At 36.9% G+C, this 16,838-nt stretch overlaps 2 protein-coding genes across 2 annotated transcripts in view; one reads left to right on the top strand and one right to left on the bottom strand.

The window, feature by feature from the left end:
- The window catches only part of LOC306872293 (B-cell receptor CD22-like), a gene marked incomplete at its 5' end in the record, with an annotated part of 30,440 nt that extends 29,555 nt beyond the window's left edge, over positions 1–885 (top strand). The window contains one exon of the mRNA XM_079420800.1: positions 759–885. Coding sequence (XP_079276926.1) covers positions 759–862 — 104 coding nt within the window. The 3' untranslated portion in view covers positions 863–885. The remainder of the gene's footprint in view (positions 1–758) is intronic.
- Positions 886–11,839: 10,954 nt separating this feature from the next.
- On the bottom strand, positions 11,840–15,694 carry LOC306872144 (CMRF35-like molecule 9). The gene is made up of 7 exons (XM_079420566.1): positions 15,495–15,694; positions 13,555–13,857; positions 13,189–13,332; positions 13,074–13,112; positions 12,825–12,980; positions 12,699–12,745; positions 11,840–12,582 (listed from the first exon to the last, which is right to left on the bottom strand). The coding sequence occupies exons 1-7, from the start codon at positions 15,535–15,537 to the stop codon at positions 12,415–12,417; spliced, it is 900 nt and encodes a 299-aa protein (XP_079276692.1). The 5' UTR covers positions 15,538–15,694; the 3' UTR covers positions 11,840–12,414.
- Positions 15,695–16,838: the final 1,144 nt, after the last annotated feature.

Below are 16,838 nucleotides of genomic sequence, written 5' to 3'. Positions count from 1 at the left end.
TGCTGGGTAGATATTCAGTCACTCTCTGCCTGTCAAACTGATGGCTAAAGTGTTGGTCAGTATGGGCTCTTCAGCCTCCTGCTGGTCAATGCTGTAACTACACCACCTGCCTGCAAAGAGCATCTTTCTCCATTCACAGCCATTCAAAGTTTGTTATGCATTCTGACAAAATAGATGGATATTGCAAATATTTCATTGTAGTATAGATTTATTTATTTAAATTTTTTTGGAAAATTGATGTATGTAGCTTTCTTCAGGTAGACTTAAGAAAAATGGCAGCAAAATGGCTAATTACACTTACAATAACATTTAAAATCTAACTCCAAATTGTTGTTTTGTGGCCAATACTGGTATCTTGAATTGATTTCTGATTAGAAATTACTCCAAATAATATTTACACTTTCAGATCCTCCAAAGAGCGTCTCGGTGTCCATCAGTCCGTCTGCTGAAATAGTGGAGGGAGATTCAGTGACTCTGAGCTGCAGCAGTGACTCAAACCCTCCTGCTCTGAACTTCAACTGGTTTAAGGAGAATCAAAGCTTAGCTGTTGGATCTGGACAGAGTTTCATCATCTCCAGATTTAACTCCAGACACAGTGGACGCTACTATTGTGAGGCTCAGAATCAATATGGATCTCAGAGATCAGAGTCTGTTTCAGTCTCTATTAAAGGTGAGGATCATCTCTGTGGATCTCAGTGAGCTCATTGTCTGTATATAAAGAGTAACAGTTCTTCTTCCTCTCGTCTGCTCGGCTGAAGAAAGCAGCTCATCTCTGATCAGGGTCACAGTGGGAATCACTGCAGCTGTTGTCTTGACGTCTGTGATGCTGCTGGTCTTCTTCGGGCTGTTGATCAGAAGGTGAAGGAGACTCTGTGTCTGGACCGTCAGAAAGATTCAGAGTCAGTTTGTGTTCACGCGGATTTCTTCTTTTCTCTCAGGAAACGAGCGACTCCATCAGCAGAGCAACAGCACGGAGGATCAGGACACAATAAGACGGTGAGTAAATCTGCTCGTGTATCTTCTCATCTGTGTCTGTCAGTTCTGGAGGGAGAATGAATCTCTCATCATTGTGTGTCGTCAGCTGGAGTCTCCTGAGGACGCCTACATGAGCCTTGAGCCCAAGTCCAGATGTTCTGAATACGACACACTGGATGTGAGTTCCTCTGCTGTTGCTGTTTATCATGTGGATGTTTAACATCAGATCTTATTAGTGATGAATATGTTCACTTCTTCTCTAGAATATGAAGAGATCCTGTGAAAACACAGACAAACCTGAAGCTCAGGATCCTACATATTATAACATTGATTAAGTATTACATTTCTTTATAATGCTTCTAGTTTGTCTGCTTTTTTAAGGTAACTGTTGCAGTATTTAGTCCCCCATCCCGGATACTCTCTTATTTCTTCTTTATTTCTCTGATTAATATGGTTGTTATAAGTGTTCATATTATATGCTCAGTGATCAGCTGCTTCCCTTTGCACTAAAAAGTTCACGCACATCCACATATGAAATCTCTTGCATATAGGCTACATATATACACAACTAAAGCATGCATCTTTCTTATCAGAATTGTATATGTTTGTGAATTTTATTTTGTATGTTTGCACGAGTACGTTCAGTGCATCACAGCATCAGCTGCTAAATTCAAATCTGCTTTCGCTGGAGCTGAGCCAGAGACAGATGTGTTTGTACAGCACTGCATTATAACCAATCACACACGATTCTGTTGAGCTTATATGAATGCAATGACCAATCAGAGGCGTTCAGATGAGTCATCGCTAAATTGACTGTTTTCTTCACTGCTCGCTGACTGAATACCTCTTTCTTGCTGATTTCTCTCGTAAGAAACACCAAAGTGCAATGTGTGTCTGTAAGTAAGATATTAATTTCATAGTGTAAACAGCTTCAGAGATTATAATGATAGTTTTTGAGAGTGCTTGACTGTCAGTGAAAAAGTTCTTTGATAATTTAAATGTTCTTTGCTATCCTTCTGTACAATGAAAATGTTATGATTAGTGGCCTAACTTACCATGTTTTTATTCACATTAAGTTTAAATGTTAAATTAACATTAAATATAAAGTCAGTCATATTAAAAATGTGTAATGGCATGACACCCATATCTGTTAATGAAGTAAACAGACAGTTTTTTATGCATAGTTAATAGATTACATTACTTTGACCTTCACCCATAGATCTAACATAATCTATAAAGGCGAGAATCAAGGTATTTCATGATATAATGTGTTTTGGGAATGTTTTGAATAAAAATGAAAATATAAATTAAACAGAAGTGCTGGTGTGTGTCACATGATGACATGATTATTATTTTTTTTTTTACCTATTTACTGCACAATTACTAAACTGCGCCATTAATTGGCTTATGAAAAATTATTTTTTTTAATGAAAAAATCTCTTAAATGTGTCAGGGGTCCGGGCCCTGTGTTTCTCCCTCTCACCACCAGAGGTCACCATCGCCCATCCTCCGGGACTCCTTTACCTTAACTCCACACACCTGTGCACCTACTCACACACACCCACACACACACACAGCTGTATCTTATACTCCTTCCCCACGTCTCTCTGGGCTGATTATTAGTTGTTTATGTGTGTACTGAGGCAAGCACTAAGTTGCTGTATTTGTGTCATATCCCTGTTTCTGTTTTGAGCCTGTTTTCAGATTCTTACATCTGTGTTTGTTTCCGTTGTGGTTTCTACTTTGTCTTTAAGTTAATAAAGATCTGCATTTGGACCCAGACCCCTGTTTACACGGTGTGTTCTCTTAGTGATCTGTGACAAAATTATTACCTAAATGAAATATAAAAGGTTTCTAGATATTGACCCATGTGTTTGGGATAGAATACTGCCATCTGCAGGTTAGAAGAAAAACTTTAGGAATTACAGTTAAAGAAAGAATGTGCAATGACCACACATATCCAGCAGAGGTCCATAGGGACTCATTCAGTTTCTAGTCAATTTTTCTTCATGTTTCAACTTCTCCTCGCAACTTTATGATATATATTTTGTGAATATTTATTTAAACATTCTAATATATATAAAAAAATCAATATTTTTGTCAAAGGTTAGAATTTGTTGTTTTTTGAATTGTCTGATTTGACAAATTATGTTACATACATTTGCAGAAATGTCTCTCTCTCTCTCTCTCTGTGTGTTTGTGTTATGTCTACCCCTTCACATTGTTATGCATTTATTTTCTGTGCATTTTATTTGACAAAATCTAAAAAATACCCTCTGTCTGTGTGTGTGTGTGTGTGTGTGTGAACATGCTTGTTGCATTTGTGCTCCAGTCCTTCATTTATGAGTGGAAATTTTCAGATTTATGCCAGATTTGTTGATTTTCATATGCCAATTTCTATTAAAATCCACTCTATTGCAGTCACACAAACGTGTGTGTGTGTGTGTGTGTGTGTGTGTGTGTGCACATGAGATAGAATGTTCGTTCCAATTTGCATTGTGCTCTAGATCCAGGCCTTTATAAAAATTTAAAACATTTCAGATTTATACTGGGTTTACTACTTTTTTTGGACAAATGAAAAAAAAAAAAATATATATATATTTTTTTTTTTCACTTTTCCCATTCATTTTCAATGTGGAGTCAATCAGACCCCAGCAACCTTAACGGTATTTTTTTTAACACGCCTTTAGAACAACCAAATCAAGCCCAGATTTTTTGTGCATGTTTAGATAGATTATTTAGGAAAAGTCACAGAGTCTCAAGCCCCTGAGATGAAGGGAATACTTTTAAAAAAATAAAGGAAACTTCTATTGGGGTCAGATTAAGGGTTAATAACGTTAACTCACGTGTCCTGACTTCACCCCACTGCACCCTTTCACGTCTACGTTCAATTGTGATATAATAAAATAAAAAATATTAAATTTAATACTAAATAGGTTAATTTCAGTTCATGAAATAGAGTAACTTTGAGCAACATCTGTGCACATTTATATACTTTCCTATTAGTCCAGTCCTTATTTTCCACTCAAACATATAAATTTACTAAATGTTATTAAATTTACAGATATGGCAATTTCGCGGTTCAGTTCACACAGATTAATTTGCTTTAAACTTTATAATTACAATTTCCATATATTTTAAGACTGTAAATACCCTCCATTGTCCACACACACACACACACAAAATAAATAAAAACTGCAATGCAAAAGTTCATTGAATTTGCTTGGTGGCAGATTCAAGTTTGTCTTGAGTCGTAATCATGTCTGCCGTTCTCCATAGAGCAGAGGTGGCAAACTCGAGCCTCAGCCCTGCAGAGTTCAGCTCAAACCTTAATTAAAACTCACCTGCATGTAGCTTTCTAGTAACCCTTCAGACCTTGATTAGCTTGTTCAGGTGTGTTTGATTAGGGTTGAAGCAAAACTTTGCAGGGCTGCGGTTCTCCATGGCCTGTATCACGAAGCGAGATGAGCAAACTCAGAGTTGCAGAGTAAGTTTTGAGTTGACAAAACCCGATAAAGCCAACCTGGGGCCTGTACCATGATGGTAGATGAACAAACTCAGGGTTACAGGATTAGTTTTGAGTTGACAAAACCAAACCAGTCCAATCCGGCTTTGTTGGTACCATGAAGCTGATCATCAGCTTTATTTGTCAAATCAGGCTTGATCCTGAGTTAATGGAGCGCGTGCACATAAATGTGCGACATCAATAATGAGCAGCCAATCACATGCCTTACATTTACATTTACACTTATGCATTTAGCAGAGGCTTTTATCCAAAGCGACTTACATTGCATTCAAGTTACAGTTTTTACATTTTATCAGCTCTTGAAACTGTGATTCACTTCTTGTGAGAGAGTCAGTGTGGTGAAAGGAACAATACTTGCATTTGACTGTGGAACGAGAGTCTCGTGAAGCCTCTGCAGAAAGTCTGGATGGTTCCATTCGATGGCCGAAGTTACAATTTCTTGAAAGTCCGAAGTTGTTCTTGACTCTATTGGGGTTGAGAGAGTCCTTTCTCTAGTAGATAAGCATGGGGCCTACTGGCCTTGTGGGCTGCAGTGGAACTGCAGGCTGCAATCCGGAAATGAAGATGCAGAGGCTGCCAGGAGCGGGGAGAGAGAAATTTCTGATCAAGGGCATTTCCATGATGGTGAATTCCAGGGTTGAGTGAAGACGAACTCCAGTGGTGTTAGTCTGACTCTTTGTGGTCAAGATAGGGAGATAGCACACGGCTCTATATGTTGGCATACAACAAAATACAATGCAAGGAACACTATACAAGACAGTTAAAATCATACACACAATGTCCTGGGATGCATGTTTATTCGTAGAAAGGTTTGTCAATGAGTAAAAGGAGACAAGTTCTGTTTTTATAGGCGTTGCATGGGTTTCAGAAGGGTCTGTTCTTACTGCACTTTGCATCTCACATACTTTTGAGCAATAAAGCAGTCTTATCAGATGGTTTCCCTGGTAACTGAGTGCTCTCTCGGGGAAAGGGTCCATAGACCCTCACAGATTGTTTGTGGAATGAGAGGGTTTCATTATTAAATATAATTAATAAATGTGTCTGATTGGTCCAAACGCTACATTACTATGGCAATGAACACTGCTAAAAGCCAAACCACTTTCATGGTACCTAAAACCCAGAGTTGGCGCAAACTAAACTGAAACTTACCTGGCTTGCCAGCTAAACCGGTTTCATGGTACAGGCCCCTGGATTTGTAACTTGCTGACTAAAAGCTCTGTAACGCGTGTTATCATAACACGTCTGTTCTGTCTTAAGAGGCACTGTTTGCACTTTATTGGGTACTGGTGAAGAAAGCTAAGGTATGAGTGTTCATACATAGTATCTTTTTTTTCTGAGAGTGCGTGGAGGTTCAACACGACGTCTTATTTATGATGCATGTTCACTTCTTCTCTTCTTTTCATGTCCACTGAGATACCTTCATTCATCTGATTGACTTTTGGATGTATCCTTCATTGCTTATGATATCACAAAATCCAGTGCTTTTGCAGGGCTGCCAACAGTGTTATTTTGTAAAAAAATAAATAAAAATACTTGTCTGACAACTAGACATGCTAGTGAGTGATATGAGGACTGGTGCTGTGTTTTTATCATAGACTTATGTAAAATAATACTACAAAACAAATAACTTTTGACCACAATGAGAATAAGCAATGCACCGCATTTCAAAAATATTTTGATAAAATAAATTTTCTCCTATCTCTTGCTGTGGTTATCACTTATGCCAATTATTGCCATTTAGAAAGTGAAATCTTGCATTTATATGAGAGATGAGGGATTTAGATGTCACTCCTGAAATTTTGCTGTGTGGCCATTGGTCCTTTTAGCAGCACAAAAAACAAAAATAAATCCCAACTTTTACTCACATTTTAAATGGATTAGGAAAGAGCGCTTCCTTTATAATCACTAAAAACAACTATCACTCACTTTGATTTATCCCGATCTCACAAAGTTGTTATAAGCATTACAGCTCTCTACACTATACAATGAACCTCTTGCTTACATTGTGTATAAACATTGTTACAATGAGAGGAATCACGAGCATGCAGACCTCTGTAGTGTTAAAAACATTCTGGGGTTTTGAGTAGTGAGTAAATTCTGACTAACTTCAATGCAGTGGCCAATCAGCTGTTCAAGAAATCAACAGACACATCTGTGATTGGATACACTGCTCAATGCTCAATGAATTAACACAAATACACACTAAAGAGGTTGCCAAATCTGTATCACTATGAGCATGATTTCACCAAGTACAACATGTTACTGGATCAACACCTTTGTTGACCCTGGAACAACATTGTGATTAACCAATCAGATTTGAAGAACCGGTTTATAGTTTTTGTGAAGTTTAGGCTTACAATCAGTGTTTGGTGCTTGTACATCGGTGTCATTCATCTATCATTTCCTCTTGCTTTCATTTTAGGGTGCTTTTCACTGCGTGAGAAAATGGACGTGTGACACGAGAGCGTGAGAACAGTGGCGGTTGTGTAAGTATTGAGCTAAACGCATGAGAGTTGGCAGCTCTGGCCTTGGATTCCATGACAGATGAGGTGAAACATAAAATGCTGTCTGAAAGTAGCATTTGGTAATCAGTTGGAAATGAATGTTTTTGACCAAGTCTTTTCAATTTTGATTTAATTTCTACAGATAAAGTAACATCATAATAATGAATATTAAGACTCATTTTAATAAAAAGAGGAAGTGTTATAACCACCACCAATTCTGCTTAATACGTCTTTTCTGTCTTCAAACTCATCATTTGCTCTTTGGGCGCCGGTGAAGAAAGCTACTGAGAACAAGGTAAGAGAGTTTATTTGATAAAGAGTGCGCAAAATGTGGGATGTGAAAGAAGAGAAAATGATGTAAGAATAAATGTCTGTGTTTATGGGTCTTATAGTTGAGTACCGTAGATATAGTTATACCATACAGGACCTTAGTGGAGCCCCATATGACATCCTTACTGTTTGTCCCCGCTGAGGATAAAGCCTTTTTTAAACAACAGATGGTCAGATCAGATGAATTATGTGAAAAAATATTGTTTCTTTAAAAATAACATGACATCCAGAAAAATGATCCAGGAAGTAACTAATTTAAAAACACTGATCACATGAGGTTCAGATCAATTTCGAACATCTGCCACTGTTTTGACGTTATTGGCACAGTATAAAGTTTAGAAAAAACAATTAGATATATTTTGTTAATTCTGATGTGAGTGAGTGAGAAGACGTGTATAACATCACCATTGGTGTATGAATGAAGTTTGGTAAATAAGTTCAGGAGACACCAATTCATTTAATTTGCAAACCTGTAGACATTTAATACTGTAATGAATATGAGTTTTTAAGATGAACTCTTAATATGCGTGATTGCAGTTTAGCAGTTTTAACACCTTCATGTTAAAACTGCTAAATGATTTCATTAGACGTTTGAGTGTTAGTGAGTCAGCAAAACAGCAAGTTTCTGAGCAGCAGAACTGTTACATTGTACTAAACATGGATATTGTACTAAGTATATTGTGCTTAACTATAATCTTCTGTTTTAGGTCTTTGAAGGTTCTTGTGGTGATGAAGGTCAGAATGATCCTTGCTTTTCCTCTAATCTTTCTGCTGATGGCCCCTGGTGAGTCATCATTTTTACAGTTTTGCTTACAGTTTTTTTTTAATATGCATTAAATGTCAATTCTACATTTCATCAGACATGGGAACGGCCCACCAATCAGAAACACTCTCAGAAATACCAGCCTGTCAATCATTCTCACTGACTTTGGGTTGGCTGATATATAGAGGGCGGGGCTTTAGACAGAGTGTGTGTGGTTATGTTGGCAAAATGTCTGAAATCACTTTAAATTCAGCACCTTTAAATGGTCGATGTGCTCAGTTTGGACAGTTCGGTGTCAGTGTAATCACTTCTGTTTATTATTTAGCTATATGTGCAAATAATTCAAGCTTTGCTGCTCTGTGTTTTGTGTTGCAGGAGTTTTTGGAGAAGACTGGAATGTGATTTATCAAACTAAATCAATATGTGCTCTTAAAGGATCCACAGTAAACATGTCATGCTCGTATACATACCCTCAGCAGAATACATTGACTGATACATTCTGGATAAAGAGATGGGATATGAAAAGTTTAAAAGATTATCCTGAGTATAAAGACCGGGTTGAATACATTGAAGACAGACAAAACAAAGCCGTCCTCAGACTGCACAACATCACTGAAAATGATGAGAGCGAGTATTGTTTCAGATTCATAACTAATACTGAAACAGGAAAATGGATTGGTCAACCAGGAATTCAGCTTAAAGTTTCTGGTAATTAACTTCACTCCTTCATTTCTATTAATACTTTAATTTCTTGGTCCTGGTTAGACAGATGTGTTTCTCCAGCTCTTCAGGTAAAGGCACCACAGCTGGTGCTGGAGAAAAAAACAGTCAATCTGACCTGTGAAACCACATGCAGTCTGACAGACGGATTCATCTGGTACAAAAATGGACAGGCTTTAAAGATCCAGAGCAAAACACTCCAGCTTCAGTCAGAGCGCAGTGATTCTGGCCGTTACAGCTGCGCCGTCAGAGGACATCAACACCTGCCCTCTCCTGCTGTCAGCATCACTGTCATGTGTGAGTAGATACTTATTCACTCTCTGCCTGTCAGACCGATGGCTGAAAGGTTTGGCTGATCAGTATGGTCCCTTCAGCCCCCTGCTGGTCAATGCTGTAACGACACCATCTTTGTCTATTGACAGGCAGTCATGTATTTTGACTTTTTTATTTTATTTTTTTGATGTATGTGGCTCTCTCTCCAAGTATTAGACTTCCTAGTGTAAATCAGGGAATGTGGCTAAAGATAAAGAAAGGGCTAATTACACTTACATTAATTCATTTATTAAAATCTAATTCCAAACCTTTGTTTTGTCGCCAATACTGGTATCTTGAACTAATTTCTGAACAGAAATGACTCCAAATAATATTTACACTTTTAGATCCTCCAAAGAGTGTCTCGGTGTCCATCAGTCCGTCTGCTGAAATAGTGGAGGGAGATTCAGTGACTCTGAGCTGCAGCAGTGACTCAAACCCTCCTGCTCTGAACTTCAGCTGGTTTAAGGAGAATCAAAGCTTAGCTGTTGGATCTGGACAGAGTTTCATCATCTCCAGCTTTAACTCCAATCACAGTGGACGCTACTATTGTGAGGCTCAGAATCAACATGGATCTCAGAGATCAGCGTCTGTTTCAGTCTCTATTAAAGGTATTCACTATAAACAGACACTCCTGTGCTGATCATGCTTAAATGTATTAAGGGTGAAATCTATCCACTCCCTAACTATATCTATCATCCCTATGTTTAAAGACTTTAAAAATAAAAATAATTATTGTTGTTATTGCCTTTCCTTTTAGGTGCTTGGAATATCATTAATATCATTATTGCACTTACAGCTGGATTTGGGATCCTGTTTCTCAACATCATCATCGTCATCATTGTGCACAAAAGGTCAGCGAGGTCGACAAATCCTAAAAACCTGAATTTGTCTTGCAGATAATTTCAGTTCTGAGCAGAGACTATTAGAAAATTATAGTGACATTGTAAATTTGTATATTTAGCAACAGATATTTCAATATAAATATTTATGAAATTGCAGCAAGAACAGTTTTAGGCTATTAAATGTACTATATCAAACTTTGATTAAAAAAAAAGTTGCCCATACTTTAACAACAGGAAGAAGATAAAAAACAATAACTCTCAGGACACTGACAATCATTTAAATGGCTCTCAGGAGACTGCTGAGCCAAAAAAGGTAAGGTTGATCACTGATGCCATTATTTCTGAAACACAGAAATATTAAATCTTACATAAATAATAATAATAAAATTGCAAGAATACTAATGTGGCAAACATTTCATGGGCCTGCATGTGAATTGATATGTCACCTATTATGACACTTTTAAAACTTTTTAGATGTGAGGAGCTGATTTATTTTATTTTTTTATTTTTTTTAGATTTCTTTAACAAAAGAAGTTGAAATAATATGATCACTCTATTGCAGACATCTGTGGGAAATGCCTCTGAATCTGGAGATGATGACAAGATACTATACGCTTCTGTCCAGTATCACAAAAAAAATAAAGGCACAAATAAACCTGAAGAGGATGAGATCCAGTACGCCAGCATTACAGTTCACAAACCTGCTACTGAAGCCAAGTGAGACAGTATTATTTCTTTACCTTTATGACCTTGTGTGGCCTCTATTTAAAATAAGACCCCAGTTTACGCTGCTAAGTTCAGTTTCTACAGACATTAAAAGCCAGTCCTTGCACAGCAGTTCTGAAACATCTTTTCAGCTTCAGAATACGTTGTATATATGTTGATCACATGTTTTCTGATTACAGATCTACGCCGGGTCAAGAGAATGATCTGTCTGTGATTTACAGCAGCATCAAAACATCTACTTAACTATGGGATTGAGTCTTGAAAAATCATCTAAACCAGACCATAATAAGAAATAACTTTCTTGCTTTAGTATTTGCATTTTATTTAATCATGTTTGAGTGTGCATTATTAAACACCTGCTTTAGTTAAATGCATTGCAGCCCTTGTAAACCAAAGCCAACTAAATAAACAAACCAAAACCAAACACAGAGTTTGGTCCAAGTACCATCTGATAATAGGACCTGTAGGCTCTAATATATATATATATATATATGTATGTGTGTGTGTGCGTGTGTTTTGACATTTTACTTCTCATTCAAGATGCAGTTCAAGCAAGTAAAGTAAAACATAGGCTTTCTACTTTTGTACGATGTAAAATACACACGCTTTTATTTCTACCAGTACTTAAATCAACCCCAGAGCACTGCAGGAACATGAAGACCTGTCAGACATGATCAAGCTGGGAACCGTGACATGTACTCAACTGTGGGAAAACTGTCTTTACAGAATGTATTGCGATATTTCCTGTGCTAATAAAAAGGTACAAACACTTCAGTGATTTCAGAGTCTTCCCTTGAATCTAAGACTGGCCAGTTAATATCACATAGTCTACTTCTCGCGTATTTACTAAATTGCTAAAAATAAATAAACATGCCACAATAATACTAAAGTAATTGTGGTTAACTAAACCCAGTCTCATCTGGAAAAAACAAAGAAACCTGGATCGATTTGTGTTGCAAATGGTTTTTTTCATAATAATAATAATAAATACTACTACTACTAAAAGCTTAGTCATAGTTATTATAACCCACGTTCTCTTGTCATTTTATAGCCTTTCCGTCAAAACTTAAACTCAGTGTGTGCTGTCTTTCCATTTAAAATGACCGGTTTTGAGTTTCATAAACCACAATATAATTTTGGAAATTGTTTAATATCATGTTAAAATGTGTGTTTATGAAGTTTCATCTCTATATGTTGAGGATGATGAACTGAGTACAGAACTTAAAACTATATCTGAACAGGTAAGTGTGATTGATGAATAATGTTTTCCAACCCCTTGTTTCACATATTAGGAACTGTGTTTTTTTTTTTTTTTTAACACTAACCGCTAGTCTAGAGCATGGTGCTAGCAACGCCAAGGTCATGGGTTCGATTCCCAGGGAAAGCAAGAGCTGATTAAAAAAATTAAAAACTAACTTGAATGCAATGTAAGTTGCTTTGGATAAAAGCGTCTGCTAAATGCATAAATGTAGTCTAGGGATTCATTAAATTTAGGAGCAGTAAGCAGTAAGCCTAAATAATTTAATAACCCTACACATTTCCACATTTAAAATGAAACAACTTAGTAGCATTCATTGTTGTTTCACATGCAACATTACATGCAAAAGTGATATTTATTTACACAAATAATGGCATGATCATATTTCCAAGTGACATTTTTGAATCTTGTACTGTACATATGTTTTTTGCCTAGGTATTTTTGCCATATACTGTTCAGAAATGCTGTTGATGTCCAGACAAATTGGATAGATTTCCATATACAGCTTCTCCATGGGTAGTGTTGAACTGTAGGTTCTGGTAGATTGGGTCTGATTGGCTCTCATCATTAGACTTGGTACTGGATTTCTTTATGGTGGCGTATGGTCTGTCACCAGGAGTGTTCTGATAAACAAAGCATCGTTCTGTTGGTAATAAGCTGTTGAAGTGGCTTATAAAGTATAAGCAGAAGTTGTGATTGTGGTGGCTCAGATCTCATGATGTTTCTGTGCTCTACTCACCTCCTCGCTGTGATGGGAATTGTATATAGATCTATCAATAACACATCCTGAAATAAAGCAAACAATACAGTTTTTAAGCTGTTTTTAGAATACAGTTTTGGATGTAGTATTTAAATGTTTACACACTTGACTTCTTGACTCTCTTTCTGCACTGACAAACAGTGACCAGTCCAACTGCACACATGATGACCATAATGGCCAGACCAGCAGCAGCGTAAGGAATATAATAGAAAGGCACTGGGAATATATGGGCAATTGAGGATGATTTGTTGTCTCCAGCACCTGTATATTATATAGAAACCATTTGGGATATACCATTTGTGATTTTCATTAAATGTGAAATGTCAATATACATTCAAAGGGGTAGTAACTTGCCTGTGTTTTTGCCTGCTGGACCAGATTCTTTGACAAAGCCTTTAAAAAGAGGACTTAACAACATCAGTAAACCCTTAAGATAGAATGCAGGCAATGAAATAAGAGGTTTGACTACCTGTTGATGTCAGTGAGAGTGTGTTGTTCTCAGTGGTTGAAGATATGAAAACAGATTGTCTTGGTTCAGTCGAGTGCATTTCAGTGCTTGTTTGTGTTTCCATCATCCTGCGATGAGTCACTTTTTCCACATTTCCAGTGTTGGCTATTTGTAAATTTTAGAGTAATTTACAGTAATGTCTGTATTTCTGGTGTCAGCCTAAAGAATAGCTCTTCAAACTGTCTTATTTTGCTATTTAATGTTAAACAACATGGTAGTACTGCAACCCTTCATTACTTGTCTCACAGGCAATATCGCTATTAGGAATATATACGATTAAGCATCTGGCAGTGTAATGAAATGCATAATGTTGCTCATCATTCTTACCTTTATACACTATCAGTTTGACTTTCTTAAATGTGTCTGAACCAACTCTCTCCACTGCACACCAGTAAATCCCAGAGTCTGACTCCTGTAGATCAGTGATGCTCACAGTGAAGGTTCCAGCTCCATGATCCTTCAGTGTGTATCTTCCTTTAGGTGACTGGTCAGATTTCACTAAAATATCTCTGTATCCACATGGATCTCTGCAGAAATACTTTATATTGGTTGAAGCCCAGCCGTGGGAACATGTAATTGTGATGTTTCCTTCACTGTATCCTTTGATTTCACCAGTGGTTGAATTAAATTCTGTTACATAAACAAATGTCTGTTAGGGTTATAGGAAATATTGTGTTGGTACTGTCAGTTCCTCTTCAAGACACTTTGGTTTCAGTTATTCATTTGCAAAAGTTACTTACTGTTACACTTACTGTACTTATGGTCTGGCAATATTATAATAGGAAGTGTGATTGCTTCACAACTACTGTATTTATTTCCTATAAAGGTGTTATTTACAGCACAGATTTAAACTGACATATACGGTCAGTGGAGAAATGATTTGGTCAGAGCAGGGGTAGGCAAGTTCAGTCCTAGAGAACTGCTGTCCTACAGAGTTTAGTTTCAACCCTAATCAAACACACCTGAACAAGCTAATCAGTGTCTTCAGGATTACTGTCACAATGTGCATTATATGCAATGTGCATATAATTTTCAGTATTATTTAGGGCAGATAGGGTGGATGATATGCACATTGGGACGCAGGGTAAGGCTACAGGCAGGTGCATTGTTTTTCCATTATTGTTGGAGCTGAACTTTGCTGGACTGCGGCTCTCTATCAAACTTGCCTATACTCATGGGTCAAAGAGATCAGGCTAACACACATTTATGACCTCCTGTAATAAGCTAGAGGTTATTGCTGTTTTTCACTCATGTCTCCATTTGGGTTTTGCCATACTTACAATTGTTAACTCAGAGTCATTAGACTCTAAATTAGCATTTGCATATTTCTGAGTTCAATCACATTGCAACCTGTTTGATAATAGAATGTTGCCATGTCTGCTTTGGTTGTTGTAAGTATTGTAAAAAAATACAGAAGCAAACAAACAAGATAGTCTCGTCTTCACTCCATTCAATGTGTTATGGTTCAATCACTGTTTGATCTATCTATCTATCTATCTATCTATCTATCTATCTATCTATCTATCTATCTATCTGTCTATCTGTCTATCTGTCTGTCTGTCTGTCTGTCTGTCTGTCTGTCTGTCTGTCTGTCTATCTATCTATCTTTCTGTCTATCTGTCTGTCTGTCTGTCTGTCTGTCTGTCTGTCTGTCTATCTGTCTGTCTATCTATCTGAAGCACTTAAATTAAACTAAATGCGTAAAAGTTAGCCTCACTAAAGCACGTGAATTTTAATGAATTAAGCACTGTTCATAATAAAATATATGATTTTTTTAAGTAGATAAAATAAGTGTTTAAAAAAAATAAAGATTATTGGAGTATTCAAGAACATATTATTTTAGATTTTGCAATTCATGTTTACGTCAATGTGTTACAAACTGTTTTGTAACTGTTTGCAATTTTTGAGTAAAAATTGTTTCCACACCAAATGTTTTTCCGAGTACTTAATCCCTGTAACATTTTAGCATTTCACCTGACATTTCACACTGTATACCACTGGCTAATTTAAGCGAACCCTATACCGTTTTAGACTTACAAAAGAGAAATATTGCTTAAAAAGTAGCCCTTGGCCTGGGGTTCAATATCGCAGTAACCCATAATTATATGTGGGAAAGCCCTAATATGGCCCTGAAGAAAATGAGGGCTTAGTGCTTTTAAAGACTGAGGTCTGTGGAAAAACTTGCATGCTGCCCCCCCCCCTCGCTTAAAACTCTTATATGCTTTCATCAGTCAGCAAACTGAATCACAGATATATAAAGAGCTTACCTGATAGAAACATCCAAATCCAGAGAACACGGAGGAACTTCATTTTAAATGGGGATCCTATTATGTCTGTCTATTCCAGATTTCGTTTGTAATGCTGTGATATTGACCGACTGTTGGCGATGTTGGAGCTCTGTTATACCATCAAGCGCAGTATAAACCTGTATGCCTATGTCCTCCTGTGCACTCTTTCTCATATGTAGGCTGGTTTCTAGACGCCTACACAATCATATCCAGAACCTGACCACTTCCTCTTGATTAACTTTTGGTTTGAATGAACATTCCCTTTTCACACAGGACCAGGGTCAGGTTAGTCCTGCCTGTCATTATTGATAATGTGAGGGTTGAGGTGTGCAGTTTGATTCTAGGCCCATGTGAAATAACCCCTTCAGAGAGAGTCATGTGCTGCCTGTACATTGGTCAGAAAGAAATTTCAGTGGTTAGGAAGTAGTGGGAATACTAAAAGCTGTTCTCCAAATTGTCGGTTATAAATAGTTTTTCCATTGAATGATATTGCATGACAAAGCAGTGTTGTTAATATCACATTGCTTTGTTATTGTGAATGGGTTTCTTAGGAGGGTCCATGGCCATTAAAATCCTTGCATGGCATTTTTAGGTTGTCTTAATTACAGCAGAATATTTCAAACTAACTCTCTTTGATTAAAAAAAAAAAAAAACAGAGAGAGCACAAAGAAAAATCCATCTTCTAAACCATGTCTTTACCACAGAATGATAAAACTACTACCGGTAATGTTATTTTAAAGCTGCTTTTAAAGTGCATTACTGTTTTTCGTTTATGAAGTTTTCATCTCTAGCTTTCTAGTTTGTAGTTACTTAGTGTAGATTAAATTTTAATGCTGTCAACCAAAATGAGAATCATTTTAAACTCAATGATCAAATATAGTTAGCTTTAGTTAGTGTAGTTTAGTAAACTGCTATCAAAAGAGTATCTTGTAAAGCCACATTTGCTACCTGCTTCCCTCAAAATGAGGTGCCTCATTTTCACTTTCTTTTGATATTTAGTTTTTTGGTTGCTGTTCATATAGTTTTAGTCTCTCTGGTTGTTTGCAGAAGTTTACAGAAGATTCCAGGAACTAATTATTGAATTAGACTTTTGTGTGTGTATGTGTGTGTGTTTATGTGGTTTATGAGGACACAAATTTGTATAATGACAAGGGTATGACAGAGGTATTACAATATGAAGGTGGTTTATGAGGACACTGCCTATGTCCCCGTAATTCAAAAGGCTTAAAAAACATACTAAATGGTGTTTTTCTGAAAAGTCTCCTGTGAGGGCTAGGTTTAGGTGTAGGGTTGGTGTAGGGCAATAGCACACACAGTTTGTTC

This window comes from Barbus barbus (genome assembly GCF_936440315.1).
Source record: "Barbus barbus genome assembly, chromosome: 7".
Lineage (NCBI taxonomy): Eukaryota > Metazoa > Chordata > Actinopteri > Cypriniformes > Cyprinidae > Barbus > Barbus barbus.
This window is presented reverse-complemented; position numbering and strand designations above follow the sequence as displayed.

What these genes read in the sequence shown, in the direction of transcription:
- LOC306872144 (XM_079420566.1), bottom strand. Translation starts at nt 15,537, where the DNA reads ATGAAGTTCCTCCGTGTTCTCTGGATTTGGATGTTTCTATCAG. An exon ending in GATTTGGATGTTTCTATCAG is followed by an intron (nt 13,858 to 15,494) that starts GTAAGCTCTTTA and finishes TTTATGTAACAG; the next exon opens with AATTTAATTCAACCACTGGT. An exon ending in CAAACTGATAGTGTATAAAG is followed by an intron (nt 13,333 to 13,554) that starts GTAAGAATGATG and finishes ATTTACAAATAG; the next exon opens with CCAACACTGGAAATGTGGAA.